The following is a 25,586-nucleotide window of genomic DNA, read 5'->3' on the forward strand; positions in this document are numbered from 1 at the left end:
TTTTTAATTCTTTATTGTTCAGATTATTACAGTTGTTCCCCCCATAGCTCCCCTCCACCCGGTTGACACCCCACCCACCCTCTGCCCTTACCCCCACCACCCACTCTTCTCATCCATAGGAGTACAATTTTTGTCCAGTCTCTTTTCACACCCCCCACACCTCTTTCTCCCCCCTTTCCCCCGGAAATAGTCAGTCCACTCCCTTTCTATGCCCCTGATTCTATTATATTCATTAGTTTATTCTGTTCATCAGATTATTTATTCAGTTGATTTTTAGATTCACTTGTTGATAGATGTGTATTTGTTGTTCATAATTTGTATCTTTACCGTTTTCTTCTTCTTCCTCTTCTTAAAGAATACCTTTCAGCATTTCATATAATACTGGTTTGGTGGTGATGAACTCCTTTAGCTTTTTCTTATCTGTGAAGCTCTTTATCTGACCTTCAATTCTGAATGATAGCTTTGCTGGGTAAAGTAATCTTGGTTGTACGTTCTTGCTATGCATCACTTTGAATATTTCTTGCCACTCCCTTCTGGCCTGCAAAGTTTCTGTTGAGAAATCAGCTGACAGTCGTATGGGTACTCCCTTGTAGGTAACTGATTGTTTTTCTCTTGCTGCTTTTAAGATTCTCTCTTTGTCTTTTGCTCTTGGCATTTTAATGATGATGTGTCTTGGTGTGGTCCTCTTTGGATTCCTTTTGTTTGGGGTTCTCGGTGCTTCCTGGACTTGTAAGTCTATTTCTTTGACCAGGTAGGGGCAGTTTTCTGTCATTATTTCTTCAAATAGGTTTTCAATATCTTGCGCTCTCTCTTCTTCTGGCACCCCCATAATTCGGATGTTGGTACGCATGAAGTTGTCCCAGAGGCTCCTTACACTATCTTCATATTTGTGGATTCTTTTTTCTTTTTGTTTTTCCGGTTGGGTGATTTTTGCTTCTTCGTATTTAAAATCTTTGACTTGATTCTTGCAATCCTCTAGTCTGCTGTTGGAACTCTCCATAATATCCTTTATTTCAGTCAGTGTATGCTTAATTTCTAGTTGGTCCTTTTTCATAACCTTGAGGGTATCACTAGATTTCTTGAGGGTCTCAATAAATTTATCGGCGGTTTCTAGAAAATTCTTGAAAAAGCTTAAAAGTGTGGTTTTGAGCTCTATATCCAGTAGTTTGCTTTCCTCCATTTCTGTCATTTGTGACCTGTTTCTTTGTCTCTGCATTTTCGCTGCTTCCCTGTGTTGGTAGAGTGGCTTTGTGTGTTAGGTGTCCTATAGGGCCCAGTGGCTCAGCCTCCCCAATTACCTGAGGTGGACACTCTTGGTGCACCCCTTTGTGGGCTTTGTGCACAGTCTGGTTGTAGTTAAGTCTTGATTGTTGTAGGTATCACTGGGAGGAATTGACCTCCAGGCCAATTGGCTGTGAGAATCAGCTGTGTCTGCAGGGGGAGAACTTCGGAACTGGAGACACTCTTCTGGGGCAAGACTTGCTTCAGTGGGGCTTTGGTGCTCACTGAGTCTGCCCCCTGAGTGTGTCCCTTATGGATCTGAGGAGTTGTAACCTGGATGGTCCCACTCTGACCACTGGGTACACTGGCTCTTGGATCTCTAAGGAGGTGCTAATTTAGCCTCAGCCTGAGGCTACCCAGCAGGAGCTATGGAGAGATTCTTCTTCTTTGTTTGGGGTTTGGAGGTGCCCAGATGTGGCCCAGCTGTGAAGCAGTGCAAGCTGCTGTGGGGCCTTGGACCTCCTTTTGAAAGTTCTGGGTCTCTCTGATTCAGCTGCAGTTTGCTAGGTAATTTTCAGGTTGCAAAGGGCCAGGTCTTTCATATGCAAAAGCCTCTGTGCACAGCTTGGGTGGGGCGGGGTATCAGGGGATCAACAGGGCGGAACAAACAGCTATGGCTGCTCCTCAGTCCTACCCTAAGAGGCCCTGCATCTCAGTGTCCTGGTAATCGCTGCAAGCACTTCTGAGAGAAAGCCACCCTTGAGTTCTGCCCGCTGCCAGACAGTCCAGTTTCTCCCTGTATGAGTCTGGGTCCCCAGAGACTTGCCCAGAACTGGAGTTCAGAGCAGTTGGGAGCTTGAGACTCCCTCCCGGTTGAAAAAGACAACTGCGTCCTCAACTGCCAGCCCTTTTCACGTGCGCCGCGTCCTCAGTTGCCAGCCCTTTCTCCATGTGTCTCCATACCTCTGCACTTTACTTCTGCACCTCCTCTGAGTCTCAGTGCTTTTCTCTTTCCTTCTAGCTGTAGAATTTCCACTCAGCCAGCCTTCCTGTGGTTCTGTATGATGTCCGTTTTGTCTTTTAGTTGTATTTTTGAAGTGGTAGTGCAAGGCAGCAATTTCCGGTGTTTTCCATCCCATCTTTTGGTTCCTTTCTGCTAGTTTTTCCCAGGTCACCAAATTGTTACACAGAGGCAAAGGATAAATAAAAGTCAAATAAATAACAAAAATATTTCTTATGCATGCAGTGATCCATCACAGTGTGATTCTAACACAAAAGATTTTTGGATGAACATGCAAGCTGTTACTGTCTACCTCAAGAAACTATCAGAGCAAAATCCAGCTGCCTCTTATTATAATGTAGATGTATTAAAGTATCAGGTGAGTGTCCTGTCATTGAAAAAATCCTGTCTAAAATAGTAACACATAGAATATTGTAGATCATTAAATGAATAATATGTCATACCAAATGAGGTTCATTTCAGGAATGCAAGGATGTTTCAGAATCAGAAAATCTGTTAAGCCTATGGAGATTTTGACCATTTGACTAGTAGCATTTCAAGACAATGTGGACTTATATGTGGGATATAATGATCAACATAATTTGATGAACAGGAATAGATCCGGAGACAAATGGCAGGGGAGGGGGGGCTAGAGAGCAACCAAAGGACTTGTATGCATGCATATTAGCATAACCAGTGGACACAGGCACTGGGGCGGTGGGGGTTTGCCCGGGGTAGGAATGGCTTGGGAGGAGGGCGGGGGTGCAAGCAGGGAAAAAGGAGACATATGTAAAACTTTAGACAATAAATTTTTTAAAAAAGACAATGTGGAAATAATGAATTTTTCAATAAATGGTATTTATGATCAAATTCATCATCTATTTCTGGTTAAAATTTTGAGTAAATATAAACATGAATGCGTCCTTAACTTGAAAAGACCAGCAGCATCAGACTTAATAAACCACCTAAAGCAATTAATCAAAGTCAAGAATGGCTAAGACAACCATTATTTCTATTAGTATACAAGATTTTTCTGGATGTGTCAGTGCAGTTAGAGAAGAGAATGGAATAAGTGGTAATAAATATTGGAAAGTAGAAACCAAAATTATTACTTATAAGGAATCAGTTTTTCCTGGGAAAAATCAAGAAGATCAAGTAAAAAACTTGAATATAGGAGAATTTAGTGAAGTGATCAGTTTAAAAATGAATGCAAAAATCAATAGATTTCAAAACAATCAGGAAAACTAATGCAGCAAAACATTCACAATAAAAATATCAATTAGGAAGAAACATAACACAACCTCTACTGATTTGAATATAGTTAGAAATGAATATTTCATTGATTTTCAGGAAACTCATGTAAAAAAGTTTAGCTGTTTCTAAATTAACTTAAAAATTTAGTATATTCCTAATTAGAAACCCAGTTGAGGTGTTTATGTATTTGTGTTTAGAGATTTGACAGTTATTTTCAAGTTTTCTGGAAGAATAAAGTTAAGAAGTGCTTTAAACAGTAATGTGGAGTAATGTTTTAGTTTTAATGGGAAATTATTATAAGGCAACAATATTTAAAATAGTCTGCAACTGGCACAACAATAGATGGCCAGATGAATGGAACAAATTAGAGTATCCAAAAATAGATCTAAGCATAAATGGAAAATTGTTTATATGACAAAGTAGCATTTTAAGGCAATGTGGAGATGATGAATTTTTCAATAATGGTATTGGGGCAGAAGGCTAGATATTTGGGAAAAAATTTAAGCTAAATTCCTAACTCCAAAATAAAATCTACATGTATCAAAGGTTTAATAATAAATGAGACCATAAAGATAATAAAATAAAATAAATATATGTATATTTATGGGTATATAAGTGTGTGTATATATGTATAATATCTACTTATTAGTAATGAATCTTGAAGTATGGAAGACCTTTCAAAGAATGGTACAAAACCCAGAAGCTATGCAAGAAGAGAGATATTTGACACAAAAATAAACTTGTGTATAAAATATTTAGCTAAAACAAACCCTGAACAGAATCAATATTTAATTTGAGGGAAAAGTATTTGTAATATATAAGACAGACCCATAAGGCTTACTCCAAAGAGCCTTTATAAATTTGTAAGTAAAAGGTGAATAACTCAATAGATAGCTAACTTATGGACAGAAGCTCCATACCAGTAGAAATCAGAGCAGTGAATATTTTTTTTTATTGTTTAAAGTATTACATATGTCTCCTTTTCCCCCGAATGACCCCCCCCCCCCCAAGAGCAGTAGGTATTTAGACAACAATGATATACTGGTTTTAGCCCATCAGATTGATAAAAATAAAAAAAAGTTGCTTTATTAAGAGTGTGATCGCTTGTTAGTAGTAAAAATTAATGGACTCTTAGAAGGCAGTTCTGTTTTTTTAAAAAATATGTTTATATTGATGTTTAGAGAGAGAAAAAACATCGATCAGTTGCCTTCTGCACCCCCTCTCCCCCCACTGGGGGCCCTGACCCAGGACCAAACTGTCGACCTGTCAAACCAGTGAGTGATCTTTTGGTGATGGGACGACACCCAACCAACGGAGCCAGACTGGCCAGGGCAGATTTAACCTTTAACTCAACAGTTCCACTTCCAGAAATCTATTCTTCAGAAATCACACAAAAGGGGGAAAAATAATCTAAAATACAAAGGAAACCACTGAAGTACACATCCACAGAGAGATTGATTACATGAATTATAGCCATTAAAAAGAATGAGATGTCTCTCTGTTTATGCAAACATATGCCTAAAAAGTCTAGAAGTATATGTGTACTATGATGCTAACAATGAGGAGGTAGAATGCCAAGGGATTAATTTCCTGTTGCATATACTTCTATATTGTTTGAATTTTTAATAGGATAATTGTATTTAAATAGCTTGTGTTTCTAGGAAATAAATACCTAAAGAGTAAAAAAGTGCTGCTGCCATTTAGTTAGCTTAAAGTTTATTCCAAGTATTAATTTATCATTCATTCAACAAACATTTATTATTCAGTGCTTGCTAATTGCTGAGAGTTGGATGAGGAGATAGACAGTAAAGAAGTTAATAATATCATGTGTTTGAAAATACGTGGTATGGAAAAAGTAAGAAGTGTGAAAGTAAGCTCTGAAAAATTGCATTTTCAATGTAAATTTAAACAGGGTGATCAGAGTAGGTCTCACTGAAAGGGAATCCTTTGAGCAAGGAACTAAAGAATTAGAATTGTAACATTTACCTATGGGTCGTGTGATTAAAATTAGCCATTTGAAGTTGGAAAATATTCTAATTCCAGACTTGCAGAACTTTATGATGACACATCCATTTCTCTTGTTTTAAATCTAAGTTCTTAGAATTCTAAGATTCTTTATGAATTATATGTTGAATGCTGAGAGGTATTCAAACGTTACAAGCATAAATAAGAATCACTGGATAACAACAGATTCTGTGAACTTATATATGTCATTAACTGACTTGTTTACTTTTCAGGCCAAGTAAATATTTGTTTTTCTCTTTAAAGGTATCATCAAATGGTATTCAGTCCACGCCTCTAAATCTTGCAACATACTGGAAATGTAGTGCTGGCACCACAGATCTTAGAGTGGATTATAAATACAACCCAGAAGCTATGGTGATACCAAGTGTGCTTTCCAACATACAGGTGATGGTACCTGTGGATGGAGGGGTCACAAACATGCAGTCCCTTCCTCCTGCAATATGGTAAGTTTAGGAGATTTCTGAATTTCTGCTAAATGCGTTTTAACCTCCAATTTTTAGAACCTAAGTTATGAAAATTGTATAAGTTTGAAAAGTTTTGGTGCATGTTCCCATAGAAACTATGCTATAAAAAGATGTTCATTTTACTAGTTAAGCCACAGTAGCCTCAATCCAAAATAAACAAACTAGTTTTGATGTCAACATCCAGACTTGAATGATTCAAGACAACTTTACCCTTAGGCAAATTACTTAGCCTCTCTAAACATTTTGTTTTTAAAAATAAAGATCATAATTATTTTATAGGATTAAATATAATATCTGGCATACCTATAGGAACACATATTAGATTAGTGTTTAATAGTATTAGATATTCTACTCTCATCTCTTAACTACCTCGCCTGTGCTCTCTATTAATATTAGTATAGACTCTAACCATTTAATAAAAGTGTGTTTTTCTTGAGTAATGAACTGAGCCATCTACACATTTTTCTATAATTAGTAGGAATGAAAATTACATAATTTGGTAAAAAGTCCATTAATTTAATAAAAATTCCATTAATTGAGAGAGACATATAACATTATATTTTATATTATATCAAATATTTTCACCAGGTGATACTATTAAAAATAAATTTAGTATTATAGTGGTTCTAGTGAAATATTTAAAACACATTTATTTATTGAGTGCCCTTTATGAATAAGAAATAATACTAGCCACTTAATCTGAAGATACTTGTTATTATAGGAATGCAGAACAGATGAAGGCCTTTTGGAAACTGTCTGGTGTTTCAGAAAAATCAGAAAATGGAGGTAAGTGTGTGCTTGTTTTTCTTTTTTTAAATAATGTGAGGTCACAGAAAATGACTTTTTAAGGCATGTTTATGAAAAGTTTTTTCCTGGAATTTCATGACTTCAGTTCTAGAATTCACCACTAGGTGGGAGTTAACACCTTAAATAAGAGTGGACCAGTTAAGATTCAGAACAGATTTTTCCTCCTCTACATTGAATATGCTTTCTCTGTCAGGGAAAGAATTTGTTATGCTCTCACTTTATAAATGTTAAGTAAATGCTTATGTTCACATGCTAACATACAATTTAATTCATTAGGTATTTTCTCTTAAAGAGGTAGAACTGTTTATTCCAGCTAGGTAACTTGGTAACTAACTGAAAGTGATTTAACACACTCTTTTGTTCACTGTTAATGGAGTCCTCCGGGCCTCCCAGAAATCATGTAGAAGTTTTCATGCTTTAAAAAGCCCTTTTGTGAAGTAAAAGCAAAAATAAATGAATGGGACTACATAAAACAAAAAAGTTTTCTGCACTGTAAAAGAAATCATCAACAAAACAAAAAGGCAGCCAACTGAATGGGAGAAGATATTTGCAAACAATACCTGTAATAAGGGGCTATCTATAAAAGTGTAATATGCAAATCGACCGAACAGCCAAACAGTGGAACGACTGTCCAGACTACCACGCTATGACACCCACTGGCGCCAGGCCAGCCAAGACAGGTGTGATGCAATTGGTCGGGCCCAGTCATCGCCCCATGATCGCCCCCGCAAAGCGAGGCCCAGGCCACCCACCAGCGGGCTGCAGTGGGTGGGCAGGGCCTACCTCTTTGGGGCGACTGCAATCAGTGGCCCCAAAGAGGGAGGCCCAGGCTACCTGGCTGGCAGCACTGCGATGGATGGGTGGGGCCTCCCTCTGAGGGGCAATCGATCACTCCCGGACTGTGAGAAGGTGCAGGCCAGTCTGAGGGACCCCCTCCCCTCCAGTGCATGAATTTCGTGCACCGGGCCTCTAGTTATCCATAATATATAAAGAACTCATACAACTCTGGGGGACATCTGTAATGCTCTCAAAGATAAATAAATTTTTCAAAAAAAGAATACAACAAAAAGCCAAGCATTCCCATTAAAAAATGGGCAGAGGACTTGAACAGACACTTCCCAAAAAGACATGCAAATAGTCAACAGATGTATGAAAAGATGGTCAACTTCGCTAGCTATAAGAAAAATTAAAATAAAAATCACAGTGAAATGCCACCTCATACCTGTTAGAATGACTAATATCAACAAGACAAGAAATAGCAAGTGTTAGGATGTGAAGAAAAAGGATCCCTTATACCAGGTGTACCAGTTAATCGGATTTTTTTCAATAGATCGAGTTACACATATGTTGATATATATGCGATTTGATATGTATGCTATTTTGTATTGACAGCAAGCTGCAAAACTTCATATGTCAAATTTTCTGAAGGTGTTAACATATTTTTACGCTTAAAAATGTCGCCGAAACCGGTTTGGCTCAGTGGATAGAGCGTCGGCCTGCGGACTGAAGGGTCCCAGGTTCGATTCCGGTCAAGGGCATGTGCCTTGGTTGCGGCCACATCCCCAGTAGGAGATGTGCAGAAGGCGGCTGATCGATGTTTCTCTCTCATCGATGTTTCTAACTCTCTATCTCTCTCCCTTTCTCTCTGTAAAAAATAAATAAAATATATTTTTTAAAAAAATGTCCAATTTCATGCCAAAAAAAGAGCATTTGTGGGAAGTTTTAATTCATTACTTTATTTTGAAGAAAAGTGCTGCTGAAAGTTATATACTTCGGGAAGCTTATGGTGAACATGCTCCATCTTAAGATACTTGTGAATGCTGGTTTAAACGCTTTAAAAGTGATGATTTTGATGTGAAAGACAAAGAACGTCCAGGTCAACCAAAAAGTTTGAAGACCAACAGTTACAAGCATTATTGGATGAAGATGCGTGTCAAACTCAAAAACAACTTGCAGAAAAATTAAACATTGCTCAGCAAACAATTTCCGATAATTTACAAGCAATGGAAAGATTTTAAAGGAAGGAAAATAGGTGCCACATTAACTGAACGAAAGACAAATGGAAAACCGAAAAGTCATCAGTAAAATGTTGCTTCAACGGCATGAAAGTCTTTTTTGCATCGAATTGTGACTGGCGATGAAAAGTGGATTTATTTTGAGAATCCCAAATGCACAAACTCATGGATTGATCCAGGTCAACCATCAACATCGACTGCAAGGCCAAATCACTTCAGAAAGAAGACAATGCACTGCGTTTGGTGGGATTAGGAAGGTGTGGTGTATTATGAGCTTCTAAAACCAGGTGAAACCATTAATACTGATCGCTACCGACAACAAATAAACAATTTGAACCATGTTTTGATCGTGAAAGGACCAGAATGTTCCAGAAGACACGGCAAAGTAATTTTGCTTCATGATAATGCACCATCACACACTTCAAAACCAGTTAAAGACATGTTAAAAGATCTATCTTGCCTGGGAAGTATTAACACACCCGCTGTATCAGAACTAGTGATACTTTCTGAGCAGCACTTCAAGATATATGAAGAAGTGGAAAATTGGGTCTCTGAATGGTTTGCCTCAAAACAAGAAAAGTTCTATTGGGACGGTATCCACAAATTACCTAAAAGATGGGGAAATGTGTAGCTAGCGATGGACATTACTTTGAATAAAACACTTTAGATGTTTCTCTTGAAATTACCATGTTTTCTTTGAGTACAAAATCCACATTATTAACCGGTACACCTGGTATGTTTAAGGAGGGCTTGGACAATGGTTAAGAATTAGGTAGTAATTCATCTTCCCCACTAGCAAATTAGTATAGGGTGGATCAGTGTTACGACATCTTCCAGATTTTTCTCTGTACTGTTCAATTTCTGTGTAAGGAATCATAGAATGTGATTCCTGCTACCTAGCAATTCTGCCCACAGAAACCTGGTAACTTCCTAGTAACTCTTCCTTTCTCACCTCTTGATTCTAGCTCTTAAATATTTATCTTTCAAATGCATTCCTTTCCCTTCCCTTAGCCTAGTTCAGATTCCCTTTTCCTGTCACTTAGAATCCTAGACTGTTTTATTGACTTTCAGTTGATCTCCCTACCTTGTATCTTGCGCCCCCCTCCCTTCCTAAAACATTAATCTGAAATGTTTCTGTCTTTCTTACCTTTGGTGGTTCCCTATGGTTATTTCTTATCTTGGCATGTAAAGATATTTAGAGCTTGTTCCTTACTGTCATTCTAGTCTCATCTTCTGCCATTCTCCGGCTTTCTCCGACTCCTCTGGTATAGAAGTAGTTCCCTTAAATGCATCATGCTCTCTCCAGTCTCCCATCTCTGTAGTTCCCTCTGCCTGAAATACATACGGGCATCCCCACCACCATTTTATGTGCTTTTGTGTTCCATGGCTCCTGAGAGTTCTATGGCATTTACCATATTCATCGTAATTGTTTGGTTTACTCTTTCTGCCATGCTATTAGGCATGAAGTGTACTGAATAAATGGTTATATTGAAAAGGAAGCACCTCAGAAGTACCTATTTTGCATGATGATTTAGACCTGTTAAGTTTTTAAAGAGAGGTGAATAGAAAATAGTAATGTTGATAGAGTTCTCCCCAGTCTTAGTTGTCTTTCCTTTTTTCCCACTCCCATGATATGAAAACATTTCCCTTTTACTTTATTCCTACTCATATTCCTCCTAGGGCTTCCCTCTGACCTACCCTCACTGACTTCCTTCTTCTCTTTTGACTCACTTCAGCATGCGTATAGCATAGGAACCTCAGTAGTAAAGAACTCATACTCGTATTGTCAAAGAGGAGCATGGGTTAAGATTATTTACTTAACAAAAATTCAGATTCACTGAATAAAGTCTAAATTTGGAAAATGGATCATGATTTGTTTACTGTATACATGTCATGAATTTGGCATAGGACTGATAATAGTTTATCTTAAGTGTTCATTTGATTTTTTTGGTATGAAATGTATATTATCCTGTGTAAATTCTTTATTCCTTTCCTTGTAGGTTCTGGGACTCTAAGAGCAAAATTTGATCTTTCAGAAGGACCCAGTAAACCAACAACACTTGCAGTGCAATTCCTCAGCGAGGGAAGTACCCTCTCAGGAGTGGATATTGAACTTGTAGGCACTGGCTATAGGCTTTCCTTAGTAAAGAAGCGGTTTGCCACTGGTGAGTTGGGAGATTTCAAGTTTTTTCATGTACATGGGAAACATTTGTATTCTAATCTAAAGGCATGCAAGTTTTTTCTTTGATCTTTGGTATAAGGTGCCAGGTAGAGAGACACCTGGGAAAGAATACTCATGGTCAGTATAGCTGAACACCTGTGATCTAATTCTAATATATTGTAAACAGCAATTGGGAACTGGGGTTCTGTATCTGTAACCACAATGAAAGTGTGTTTGAGTTCATTTGAAATTATAATCACAAAGCTGAATTTGTGTTTTTCAGGACGATACTTGGCAGATTGTTGATGGACGACCTAAGCAAAGTGGTTGGCTCAAGGGAGTAGTACACACCTGCCATTCTGCATTATCTGTTTTCCAAACACTATTCTAACTTGTAGTATGTCTTTAAAATGTAGACATATATGAGAGCTGACTGTAAATATTAAATTGCACCTTTGAAGTGAGTCATCGAAAGAAATAGCACTGAAATGATTTTCAATGCTGTAAATGATCAACTGCAATATTCAGGAAGCATATTGATTCAGATTCTCAGTAAAGTTTTCATACGCTTAAATTTTAAATTATCTTCAGTGTTTATATTGAAAAAGGGGGTTATAGTGTAATATCAGGCCTAATATTTCAGGAGAGCAAGCACAAAGTAATTTAGCTTTCCATAAATTTTTTTTAGTCAGATAGTTTTAAATTTCGTAAGTTTGATGTTGAATGGATATAAACAACATGAATTCTAAGTTTGGATAATGTTAATTTAGAACACTCAATCAAATTGAGTTATGTGCCATAAAGTAATCAGACTATAGTCCGGGTTGTATGCAAAAAATTTATCATTTGATTTTTTTAAACATATAACTGTAAGTGGTGTTTTATGATTTTTTAATCCTCAAGTGCAATGTGTTTTAAAATAAGCTTGCAAAGGACAGCAGAGATATTTACTTCTGCAGTTAACTTTATAGAAGTTGTGATTGTTTTGATGAATTAATGCTGTAGATTTAATTTATTTTTATATGGATCGCATAATGTGTGCCTTTTAAAACAATAACAAAAAACCAGAAATGTGCCTATCCAGTTTGTGTTCATAAATGTGCCTCACTTTTTTCTCACAATCTGGATCTTCTGTTCATAGTCTTAAGTGATCAGGCATTTTTACAAGATAATTGCAATTTTTTATAAATAACTGGCTGGAATTGGGAAGGGAATTCGGGATAACTAAATAATTTATACTTAAGAACCCTGGCTCACTTCTTTAGTGAAACACTATAGCCACTAGAAAGACAAAGAGCTACCTAATGGCTTACGTTTACAGGGGAGAAAAATTACCTTCAGGTTTTGGGCCATAACCTATCAAAAGTATGTAAATCTTAAAACAAATTCTGAAAAACTAAGTTAAATTGGTAACTGGGATTTTAACTCTCAATCTAACATTTCCTTCTACTCTGTTTACCATTGTGAATTTATACATTTATTTACTGAATGTGTTGTGAGCATGAATTTTGTAGCATTTTGTGAGGAACACATTATAGAAAAGATTAGTTTTGGCATTAGAGAAGTCTATCATTTGTTTTCATTTCAACAGCTGGAAAAACTACCAATTTGTATGTTTTTTAAAGTGATGGATTGGGTTAAGCATTTCTTAAATTACTAATATTAAATAGTAAAAAACCTAACTTTATGGCAAATCCTAATTAATTGAAGGAATTAAATATTTTGGACAAAGTTTCATAATTTAAAATTGGAAATTTTATTTATAAGGATAAATACCAGTGTCGTGCATTTCGCATAGAAGTAATAAATTGTGTTATATATGATAATTTATATAAAACCACTAATTGTTCTGTTAAGCTTTACAGAAAATAAAACTCCTACTACTAGACATTTATGTAACGTCTTACTAAATAAAGCAGAAAATCTACTCGTTAGCTATATATATATATATATATATATATATATATATATATATATATATAGTGTGCTTTTTTATATATTCAGTGTTAGCCCAATTCTAAATTTAGATTTGACCAAGGTAATACATAAAATAATTTACTGAAATGTTCATCTTTACTAAGAAGTGATCAAAATTAGAAATTCTAACTCATATTGTGCTCTTAAATGCCAATTGCAGTCCCTTACTGAAATCATAACTGTTAACTGCATTGCAGTCAAACTCCTCTTATTGAGCAGTTAATATTTTATTATTGAAATTCAGACACCATTATACTTACAGTATTTGTTTTTAATTAAACATTACCTTAAAGTGTACAAATTAGTGAAATGGTAAAACTTCACTTTCTTAATTACCGCAACGGGTCAATACATAAATATGTATTGGGTGCAGGTTACAATTTTGAAGCCATATGAGTTTATATTGATTTTGTTTTTCATTTAAAACCCCACTAATGTAAAAAAAGACCAGTAGATTTTCATGGGAAATGTATTTAGCAAGCTGGTTCTTGCTTATGTATAGTGGTAAACTTTCTAGCTGTCTCTTTAACCAAGAATTTGTAAACACAGAACTCTAACAAATGTGAGTTTTTAAGAATTGTTATTTACTACTTTGAGTTGTAATTAGAACAATGCAAATCTATCTTACAAAATTTTGTAAATATTTTTGATTTTTTCATAAAATGTAAATTTTACATAAAAGTTGTACCATTAATAAACATGTAATATATAACTTACCAGTTAGTTTATGTGATTTTGTACTCCTATTGATAGTAATAGTCATGTCATAGATGTTAGGACAAGGCAAAGTAGGTACGTAAGGAAGAAGTAATTGATTTGAATTTTGTATCACTGTTTGGATAGGCATACAGGTCTATGCCTTATTTAAAATTAACAGCCCTTACTATGACTATTTCAGGTTTTATTCTGGTACTTGAACTTAACCTTAATCACACAAAACTATTAAACACTGGCCTGCACATTGTCAAACTTTCAGTAAGCCAGAAATCATCATCATTATTAGGCTTAATTTGATTAGAAGTGTATTATCAAAATCCATTTCTCATTTTCAAACAAAAATCTCAACACTAATCTCTGACCAAAAGGGCCTAATTATATTTTTTCTTTTTTCATTAAATAGGCATAGGCTTAGGGCTAGTGTAATTTCCATAAGTAACTTCTAATAAAACCGGGTACCAATAAGCAATGATCAACCAGTTACAACCACCAATCAAATTCCATGGCTATGTAATGCAGCTACCCCTGGAAGTGCCAGAAGTGCCAGAATCTCCTAATTCATTAAATTTAAATACAATCTTCACCTCATCATTCTTCAAAATACATCAAACAACCATAGTAGTCTCCATCAACAACCCCAAATCAAATAGTCTGAAGACAGTTATTAGAAACTTAAAACTCAGGGTAGTCCTCAGTAGCCATAGCTGTTGTATAACGAAACACTACCAGCATTCCCTGCAAATAAATTTTAAAACTACTAAACCTAAAAAAGACCTAACAAGATTTATAATACCACAGCCAATTCTACTCATGGCCAACCTTGAACCACTATAAAGATCTTGAAGAGAAACCTACAAAACTTAACTACAAACATAGTTAAAATAAATACATATAGGTCATCATTCTCACCTGGGATTTAACCATAACTAATGATGACATGAAAAATAATTGTATTTCAACTATAAGCATATTAATGACCAACATCTGTAATTCCCACCCACTAATTAAAATTATTAATAACTCATTCATTGATTTACCAGCCCCATTAAACATTTCATTATGATGAAACTTTCTCTCTTTTAGGAATCTGCTTGATTTATATCTATACGTCACATACAATAACCACCTTCTCCTTCATAACCCATACCTGCTGAGACATGAACTATGAATGAATTACTTGATACCTATATACCAACAGAGCACCTATAGCAGTGGTTCTCAACCTTCTGGCCCTTTAAATACAGTTCCTCATGTTGTGACCCAACCATAAAATTATTTTCGTTGCTACTTCATAACTGTAATGTTGCTACTGTTATGAATCGTAATGTAAATATCTGATATGCAAGATGGTCTTAGGCGACCCTTGTGAAAGGGTCGTTCGACTGCCAAAGGGGTCACGACCCACAGGTTGAGAACCGCTGACCTATAGTCTTTACTTGTTTATTCTTTCACTTAAGACGAGGCCTATATTATGGATCGTATCCCTCCCTAGAAACATGAAACATTGGAATCATCTTACTCACAATAATAGCTATAGCATTTGTAGGCTGCATTCTACCATGAGGTCTTCTGAGGAGCAACAGCTATCAAATCTCTCAGCCATTCTCTACATTGGCACTAGTCTAGTCGAATGGATCTGAGGAGGATTCTCAGTTGACAATGCTATACTCAGACCTTCTACTTCATCCTCACGTTTGTTATTTTAGCCCTAGTAATTATTCACCTACTATTTCTTCACGAAACAGGACCAAATAATCCATCAGGAATTTTATCTGACAGACAAAATTCCATTTTACCCCTACTGTACAATCAAGGATATTCTAAGACTTTTATTTTTCCATACTAGTCCTGTTATCTCTCAGTCTTCTAGGAGATCCAGACAATTGCATACAGCTAATCCTCTTAATACTCCACCACACATTAAACCAGAATGATACTTCCTATTTGCATATGCAATCTTACAAACCCTCCCCAATAAATTATGTGCATATTGGCTCTAATCTTCTCTATTCTAATTCTGGCAATTATTATAATACCTCTTACAACAAAACTACAAAGCATAATATTCTGACCCCTCATCCAGTGATTATTCTAACTACTAGTAGCAGACCTACTAACATTAACATGAACTGGAGGACAACCAGTCGAAGAGCCATTTATCATCATTGACCAACTAGTATCAGTCTTATATTTTCTTCTTATTCTTGTACTTAAGCCACTCACAAGCTTAATTGAAAATAATCTTCTAAAATGAAAAATATAGTTTATTTATTACTCTGGTCTTACAAAACCAGAAAAGGTGAAAAATCTCCCTAGGTCATCAAAGAAGCAGCTCCAGTGCCACCAACAGCAACCAAAACGGAAACTTAAAGTATTCCATGAAAGTTGCACATGAACAGTAAAACATGATCACATGCTATGTCAGCATTAGAAACAAATTCTAAACCCATTGCTATGTACTTCATGCATTAAATTACCTACCCCATTACAATGTATTAGTACCTACATGCGTGATCGTACATGACACTTACTACATATAACTGTATAACTTTACCCCATGCCTATAAGTGCATTAAACTGAATATTATATAATACATAGAATGGTTTATTGTATATAAAATTTTCTACCACATGGCTAGTCATAAACCAACAGATATAATTGATATTACATGGGACATTTTTTGTGGGTTAAAACAATTTTTTATTTTTTAATTTATTTGCTCACAATTCTACAGGTCAATATTTTTAAAATTTATTGGGTGACATTGTTTAATAAGATTATAGAAGTTTCAAGTATACAATATATCACCTGTATATTGCATTGTGTGCTCATCACCCAAAGTTTAGTCTCCTTTCATCATATATTTGACCCCCTTTCGGAGAGCATAATAGTACCAATTGTATATACCCTATTAAGTCAAATCAACTCTAGTCACTATGCTTATCACAACCAACAACTTTCCTTAATCACCAAGTTTTGGGAAACCAGCAATGCATCTACAAATGGGCCTCTTTGCACTCTAGGTCCAGAACATTGGTTTTTTTTACAAAACTATATCTGGCATTTGGTTATTTCAGGACCATCTCACCTAACATCATCACTGTTTCCTCTTAAATACGACATCTTGAGGGACTAATCAGCCCGTGTTCACACATAGTGAGTTAATTAATTTGGGGGAGATGCTGAGACTCATCATCCAAGACCTTAACACAGTCAAACCACTTGTAGTTGGGCTTATATTGAACATCATTTATCAACATTAACCAAAAGTGGTATTTAGTCTATGCTTACAGGACATAAGAGAATTTTACATGTATAGTAGTCCCCCCTTACCTGTGGGGGATATGGTCAAGACTCCCAGTGGGCACCTGAAATCGCAGATAGTATTGAATCCTACATATACTATGTTTTTTCCTACCCATACTTACTATAATAAAATTTAATGTATAAATTAGGCACTATAAGAGGTTAACAACAATAATGAACTAGAACAATTATAACAATATACTGTAAAAAATTATATGAATGCTTTGGGGCCCTTATTAAATAAAATGTTAAGCAAAGCACTGTGGTGCTACAACAATGATCTGGTAGTTGAGATGGCTACTGTGATAACAGGTGAGAAGTTTATATAGGATGGATGTACTGAACAAAGGGGTGGGATGAGATGTAGTGGGACAGTGCAAGGTTTTTTTTCATGCTATTCAGAATGACACAATGTGAAACATTTATTTCTGGAATTTTCCATTTAATATTTTCGGACCACAAGTAACAAATCATGGAAAGCAAAACCACAAAGGGGAACTACTGTGCCCGTACAAATGTGTTTAGAAATAAAAATTAACTTAGAAAAACTCCCTTACCCCCTGTAGACCTTAAACGGTATATATTTATTAACAACCTTGGCAACACCCCCCCCAAACAAAATTAAAATATAGCAGTACATAAAAGATAACAGTACATAAAAGTGTACTTACCCCATTCTATAATATCTAAATCGCAAATTAAACTAAGACATACTTTAGCCAAGATCCGTAACTAAATAAAAATTTCAAACGCCAAAATTCTAACTAAAATCGATGGACTAGAAAAACTTACTTCCTCAGTATTTGAAAATACTTCCACTAATGCTAGCATGCAACTTAAATTCACAACATTTCAATGGACAGGGAGTCCCTTGTCTTTATGTTAATGTAGCTTCATAGATAAAGCAAGACACTGAAATGCCTAGATGAGTACTAATTCCATAAGCAGGTTTGGTCCAGCCCTTCCATTCATTTTGAATAAAATTACACTTGAAATATCTGCATCCTAGTGGCAATGGCCTCTAGCTGACCAATGATTAAAAGGAGCAGACATCAAGCACACTAACAGCTCATAATGCCTTGCTTAACCACATCCCCACCAGAAATAGCAGTGATAAAAACTAAGCCAATTAACAAAGTTAATAGGATTGGTATATTTTGTACCAGCCACCACAGGCATTATGATAAACTAAGATTTTTTGCATAAACTGTGTTAAAGATATTTTCATAATTAAGTTTTAATTAGGCTGTAAAAAGCTACAGCTAAAACAAATAAATTGTGAAAGTGGCTTTGTTATTCCTATTTACTTAATAGCTAATACTCTACTATGCTTAGTCCTAAACCCAAATAATTATAACAAAATTATTCGACAGAGTACTACTAGCAAATGCGTGAAGCTCAAAAGGACTTAATGGTGCTTTATACCCCTCTAGAAGAGCCTGTTCTATAACTGATAGACCCCAGTAAGCCTTACCAATCTTTGCTAGTACAGCCGATCTACCATCCTCTTCAGCAGAACCTAATAAAGCCTAACAAGTTACCCTAGGGATAACAGGTTAGATCTATTCTAGAGGTCACATTGACAATAAGGTTTATGACCTCAATGTTGGATCAGGACATCCTAAGGCAGTGGTTCTCAACCTTCCTAATGCTGCGACCCTTTAATACAGTTTCTCATGTTGTGGTGACCCCCAATTTCATTGTTACAAATTGAACATAATTAAAGCATAGTGGTTAATCACAAAAACAATATGTAATTATATATGTTTTCCGATGGTCTTAGGCGACCCCTGTGAGTTGTCAGACCCCAAAGGGGTCGTGACCCACAGGTTGAGAACCGCTGTCCTAATGGTTCATTAGTTCAATGATTAAAGTCCTACAAGTTCCGAGTTCAGGCCACAGTAATTTAGGTTAGTTTCTGTTTCCCATTTCTCCTAGTATGAAAGAACATGAGAAATAAGGCTACTTTACAAAAGCACCTTCAAATTAATAGATGATATAATCTCAATCTAATTAATCTATACCAACCCTGCCCAAGAACAGGGTTTGTTAGGATATCAGAGCTTGGTAATAGTATAAAACTTAAAACTTGATAATCAGAGGTTTAACTCCTCTCAACAAAATGTTTATAATTAACCTTTTATAAATTATTTGCACTTTACTCATCATAGCAGTTCTTACACTAACTGAACAGAAAGTACCAGGCTACATTCAGCTCTGTAAAGGACCAAAATGCTGGACCTCGTGGCCTGCTCCAACCCATTGCCAATGCCATCAAGCTATTTATTAAAGCACCATTGCAACCATTACCATCATCAATGTATTTATTATTGCACCAATCCTAGCCCTCAGTTTGGCCCTAACAATATGAATTCCATTATCCATACCCTATCCATTCAGCATAAACCCAGGTGTACTATTCTTTGGTTGGGATGAGTAAGCCTTAAATTCAAAACATGCATTAATTGGGGCCCTACAAGCAGTAGCACAAACAATTTCATATGAAGTAATACTAGCAACCATTTTATTATCAGTTCTATTAATAAATGCATTATTATGCTCTCAACATTAATCACCACTCAAATTTGTGGTGACTAATTAAAATTGTGACTAATTTTTCCATCTTGATCCCTAGCCATAATATGATTTATCTCAAACTTAACAGAAACCACTAAGCTCCATTTGGCCTAACAGAAGGAGAATCAGAACTCATTTCTGGCATCCACATTGTGTATGCAGCAGGCCCATTAGCCCCATTCTTCCTAGCAGAATATGCCAACACTTACTACTACTACAACTACAACTACAACTTTATTCACAGGAGCAACAACTGTATTCCTTTTTCTGTGAATTTAAGCATCTTGTCCATGATTCTAATATGACCAACTTATACATCTTCTATGAAAAATTTCCTACCATTAACACTAACCCTTTGTATATGAAGTGTGTCATTATATCAAGCATCTCACCACAAACAATATGTCTGAAAAGTTACTTTGATAGAGTAAATTACAGATGTTTAAATCCTCTTATTGCTAGAATTAACCTACTCCTAAGAATAAAAAAAATCTGATACCTCATTCTACCATTCTCTATAGTAAGGTCAGCTAAATAAGCTATCAGGCCCATACTCCCAAAATATTGGTTTATATTCTTCCTGTACTAATAAGTCTCATTTTTACTATCATCTTACTATAATTTCAGGGACTATGATTGTTATAGTAAGCTCACATTGTGTATGCAGCAGGCCCATTAGTCCCATTCTTCCTAGCAGAATATGCCAACATTTACTACTAACTACTACTACTACTACAACTTTATTCATAGTGATTAATATTCTGAATCAGCTTTGAAGTAAACATATTAACTATTATTCCATGTTTAATAAAAAAAAAAATCAACTGATGAGCCATGGAAGCATCCACTAAATATTATTTTACAAAAGATCTATACTTTTAATAATACCTATTATTGTTAATCCAATATATTCTGGCTAATAAACAATTACAAAAATTTTTATGACAATAGCCTTCATCATAAAACTTGGACTTTTCCCATTCTACCTTTGAGGACCCAAAGTTACACAAGGTATTCCACTAACATCTGGCCTAATTTTAACAACATGACAGAAACTTGCACCACTATCAAGTTTATATCAAATTTCACCATCCATTAATCTAAATAGGCTACTAATTAGAGCTATTTTCTTTCTTTCATTTTTAGAGAGAGAGAGAGGAAGGGATAGGGATAGAGACATAGAAACATTGATGAGAGAGAAACATCAATCAACTGCCTCCTGCAAGCCCCCCACTGGGGACTGAGCCCACAACTCAGACATGTGCCCTGACTGGGAATCAAACCAATAACCTCCTGGCTCATGGGTCGACACTCAACCACTAAGCCACACGGACCAGGCACAACTATTTTACCAGTTATAGTAGAAGAATGGGGAAGACTCAACCAAAACCAATTACAAAAAATCATAGCCTATTTATCAATTGCTCATATAGGTTGAATAACAGCTATTATAATTCATACTCCAACTATAATAATTATAAACTTATTTGTATCATAACACTTGCTACAATTATTTATATACTAGTGGCCTGGTGCACAAAATTTGTGCACATTAAAAGGGGATTAATTAGAGGAAATATTTTAATATTGCTACTTGCCCTTTCTCTATAATAGAAGTGTCAGAGATGAAAGAAAATTAGTAAAATGTATATGAAAATCTTCCTCCTGTCAGATTCTGGGGTGCACCACGGGACCCAGAGTCAAGTCTCCGCCGACCCACATGTGCCTCAAAATCGCGCGAGACCCAGACCTGGCTGGCCCCCCTCCATTGGGCTAGACCCAGACCTGGCCGGTCCTGCCCTTGTCAAGTCCCACTGGGCGGGGGGCACAGCCTCAGGTCCCCCAGCCTGGGCCGGGGCGCGTGCCTTGAGGTCCCCCGTCAAGCACCGCCAGGTGGGGGACGCAGCCTGAGATCCTGTCAAGCCCTGTTGGGTGGGGGGGGGTGCAGCCTGAGGTCCCCTGTCAAGCCCCGCCAGGCAGGGGGGTGGAGCCTCAGGTCCCCTATCAAGCCCCATGGGAGTTGGGGGGGGCACAGCTTCAGGTCCCTGCTGATTGCTCATTAAGGCTCATTACAGGAATTCGGCCTCCGCTGTGGGTGCAGCCATCTTGTGTTACGGAAACCCCGCCTCTACTCTGGGCGCCGCCACCTTTGTGGTGGAGTGATGGTCAATTTGCATATTCCCTCTTTATTACATAGGATAATTCACGCACAACAGCACTTTTACTCTCCCTGTGTATGAAATAAAACACCTTAATTGCTATATTTATCCTCACTATTGTATTATTAGGAGGCCTCTCACCACTTTCAGGGGTTTTATCTCAGTGAATGATTATTCAAGAAATAAAAAGAGACATCAACAAGGTGGCAAAATAGATCATTCCTGAACAAACACACAGGGATTTTATCACCACTGGACCTGCCTTACAAGAAATGCTAAAGGGAGTTCTTAAATGGAAATAAGATATGCTAATTATCACAAAAACATAAGGCAGTATAAAACTCACTGGTAATAGTAAATACATAGTTAAAGTTGGATTCTGTAATACAGTAATGGTGGGGCATAATTTACTTACAACTCTAGTTTAAAAATTTAAAAACAAGCATAGTAAAAATAACCATAACTACAATCATCTGTTACTAGTTAATACAATATAAAAAAATTTATAAATTGTAACATTAACCTAAAATGTCAGGGGAAGGATGTAAAAATATAAAGCTCATGAATTCTAGTTATTATTTTAAAGTAGGATTTTATAATTTTAAGATATTTTATGTAAGCCTCATGGTAACCACAAGGGAAAAACCTACAATAATTGCATAAACATGATAAAGAAATCAAAACATACTAATATAAGACATCAAAGCACACAAAAAGATAAGAAACAAGAATAACACAATGACAAAACAAAAATGGCAATAATTAAGTCCTTACTTTTCAATAATTAAACTTTAACAGATTAATTTATTAAATCAAAGAACATAAAATAGCTAAATGGTTTTAAAAATTCCAATGATATGCTGCTTATGTTAACCTTATAGACTGACAGTGAAGAGGTAGAAAAAGATATTACAGGCAAATGTAATAAAAAGAGAGGGCAGGATAGCTTATATCACACAAAATGTACTTTAAGAGATAAAGGTTATCATATAATGATAAAGGGATCTATACATCAAGAAAATATAACAATTGTAAATATTTATGCTCTCAACATCAGAGCACTTACATACATAAAGCAAAAATTAACAAAACTAAAAGGAAAAATTAACAGCAACAGTGTAATAGTTGTTAATACCACACTCTCAAAAATAGATCCCCCAGTCAGAGAAATAAGAAACAACAGATTTGAACAACCTTATAGAATGAAGGAACCCAACAGATATATGCAGAACATCTGACAACAGCAGAATACAAGTAAGTGCACACAAAATGTTTTCTAGCCTAGACCATATGTTAGGCCACAAAGCAAGGCTTAGAAAATTGAAGAAGATTGAAAATTATACCAAGTATCTTCTCTGACAATGGTATGAAACTAGAAATCAACGATAAGAAGAAAATTAGAAAATTCATGAATACATGGAAATTAAACATTACTCTTCTAAATAACCAATGGATCAAAGAAGAAATTAAAGAGGATATTTTAAAAGTATTTATCTTAAGACAAATGCAAATGGAAACACACATACCAAAACTTATGAGATGCAACAAAGGCAGTTCTAAGAGGAAAGTTCATTGCTATAAATGCCTACATTAAGTAAGAAAGATTCCAAATAAACAACAGAACTCTACATTTTAATAAACTAGAAAAAAAAAAAAACTGAGCCAAAGGTTAGAAGGAAGGAAATAATAAAGATTAAAGCAGAAATAAATGAATTAGAGAACAAGAACACAATAGAAAAAATTAACCAAACTAAGAATTGATTCTCTGAAAAGATAAACCAGTTGACAAACCTCTAGGTAGATTAACCATGGAAAGAAGAGAGGACAAAAATCAACAAATTATGAATAAAAAAGGAGACATTACAACTGATACCAAAGAAATACAATAAATCATAGACTATGATTTATGACTATGAACAAATATATGCCAACAAACTGGACAATCTAGAAGAAATGAAAAAATGCTTAGAAACATATGAACTACCAAGACAATCAGGAAGAACTAGGAAATCTGAATCAACCAATTACAGTAAGGAGACTGAATCAGTAATCAATCTCCAAAGAGGAAAAATCTAGGACCAGGTAGCTTTACTGGTGAATTTTACCACAGTCAAAGAATACAATTAATATCTCTTCCAAAAAAGAAAATCAAAGAGGATGGAATATTCCCAAATTCATTTTACAAGGTCAGCCAGATACTAAAGCCAGAATAGGACATTATCAGAAAAGAAAATGGCAGAACAATACTCCTGATGAATATAGATGCAAAAATTCTCAATAAGATACTAGCAAATCAAATTCAGCAGCACATTAAAAGGATCATTCATCATAATCAAGTGGGATTTATATCTAGGATGCAAAGACAGTTTAACATATGCAAATCAATCAATCAATGTGATTATCACATTAATAGAATGAAAGAAAAGAATCATATAGCTTTTCACCAAGATGGCACCAAAAGTGAAGAAGGAAGCTCCTGTCCTTCCCAGAGCTCAAGCCAAAGCAAAGGCTTTGAAGGCAAAGAAAGCAGTGCTGAAAGGCATGCACAGACACATGCAAAAAATGACCTGCACACCATTCACCTTCCAACAACCCAAGACATTGTGGCTCTGAAGGCAGCTCAAATATCCTTGGAAGAGCACCCCCAGGAGAAACAAGCTCGACCAATATGCCATCATCAAGTTGCCCCTGGCCACCTAGTCAGCCTTGAAGAAGACGGAAGACAATATACTTGTGTTCATTGTGGGTGTCAAGGCCAGCAAGCAGACTATGAAGAAGCTCTATGACATTGTCATGACCAAGGTCAAACCCTAATAAGGCCTGACGGAGAGAAGAAGGCAAATGTTCAATTGGCTTCCAACTGTGATACTTTAGACATTGCCAACAAAATTGGGATCATCTAAATCGAATCCAGCCAGCTAATTCTAAATATAAAAATGTTTTACTGTAAAAAAACAAACTCAATAGATACAGAAAAAGCATCTTAATAGTTACAGAAAAGGTATTTGATAAAATTCAACATCCATTCATAATGAAAAACTTAAACATTGGCTATAGGAAAAATTTATCTCAACATAATAAAGACCATACACAACAATCCCGTGGCTAAACTTATTAATATAAAACCTCCGGCTGTATCTCAGTACCAAACACCACTATTTGTTTAATTGGTCCTATAATGGCTGTGCTATTACTATGGTCACTCCCAGTTCTAGCAGCTGGAATAACTATATTATTAACAGACCACAATCTCTTTTTTAAAAAATTTAACCAAAGATGATTTATTTGACCAGCATAGTTCTGAAATTTAGTTTGACAACTTTTAAAAAATTGGAAGACCTTCATAAAAAAAAAAAAATCTAGATTTCTGGTTTCTCTGGGGAGCAGGGTGGAATATCAAACAATGTGGCAACACTAGGCCCTTCTCCAGATGGCAACAATTGGCCAGAGCTGGGTAGTACCTGCCTATTTATTTATTTTTAAAATATGTTTTTATTTATTGTAGAGAGGAAGGGAAAAGAGGAAGAGAAGGAGAAAGAGAAACATCAATGCAGCAACATCAACACTGATTAGCTGCCTCCTGAACGCCCCCTGCTGGGGATCAAGCCCGCAACCCAGGCATGTGCCCTGATTGTGAATCAAACCAGGGCCTCTTGGTGCATGGGTTGATGCTCAACCATTGAGCCACACTGGCTAGGCTGTTTATTTATCTGTAAATTAATCTTTTTTTTCCTCTAACAGTCAACATACAGTATTATATTAGTGTCAGGCGTATAACAGTGATTAGACATTTATGTAACTTATAAAGTGATCCCCTTGATAAACCTAGTACCCCTCTGACACGACACACAATTATTATAATATTATGAACTATATTCCCTATGCTATACTTTATATCCCTG

At 35.9% G+C, this 25,586-nt stretch overlaps 1 protein-coding gene and 1 pseudogene across 4 annotated transcripts in view; both read left to right on the forward strand.

Annotated features, from left to right (window-relative positions):
• FCHO2 (FCH and mu domain containing endocytic adaptor 2) overlaps nt 1–13,640 on the forward strand; it is a 119,062-nt gene extending 105,422 nt beyond the window's left edge. For 3 of the 4 annotated variants that reach the window (XM_036310032.1, XM_036310035.1, XM_036310034.1), the window contains 5 exons: nt 2,468–2,600; nt 5,744–5,943; nt 6,686–6,750; nt 10,787–10,951; nt 11,231–13,640. In XM_036310032.1, the coding sequence (XP_036165925.1) occupies nt 2,468–2,600; nt 5,744–5,943; nt 6,686–6,750; nt 10,787–10,951; nt 11,231–11,253 (586 nt within the window). In that variant the 3' untranslated portion in view covers nt 11,254–13,640. The remainder of the gene's footprint in view (nt 1–2,467; nt 2,601–5,743; nt 5,944–6,685; nt 6,751–10,786; nt 10,952–11,230) is intronic. The other variant, XM_036310033.1, reaches the window with a different exon arrangement.
• Nucleotides 13,641–22,739: 9,099 nt separating this feature from the next.
• LOC118656643 lies at nt 22,740–25,188 on the forward strand (annotated as a pseudogene).
• The last annotated feature ends 398 nt before the right edge of the window (nt 25,189–25,586 follow it).

This window comes from Myotis myotis, unplaced genomic scaffold, assembly GCF_014108235.1.
Source record: "Myotis myotis isolate mMyoMyo1 unplaced genomic scaffold, mMyoMyo1.p scaffold_m19_p_5, whole genome shotgun sequence".
Taxonomy (NCBI): Eukaryota; Metazoa; Chordata; class Mammalia; order Chiroptera; family Vespertilionidae; genus Myotis; species Myotis myotis.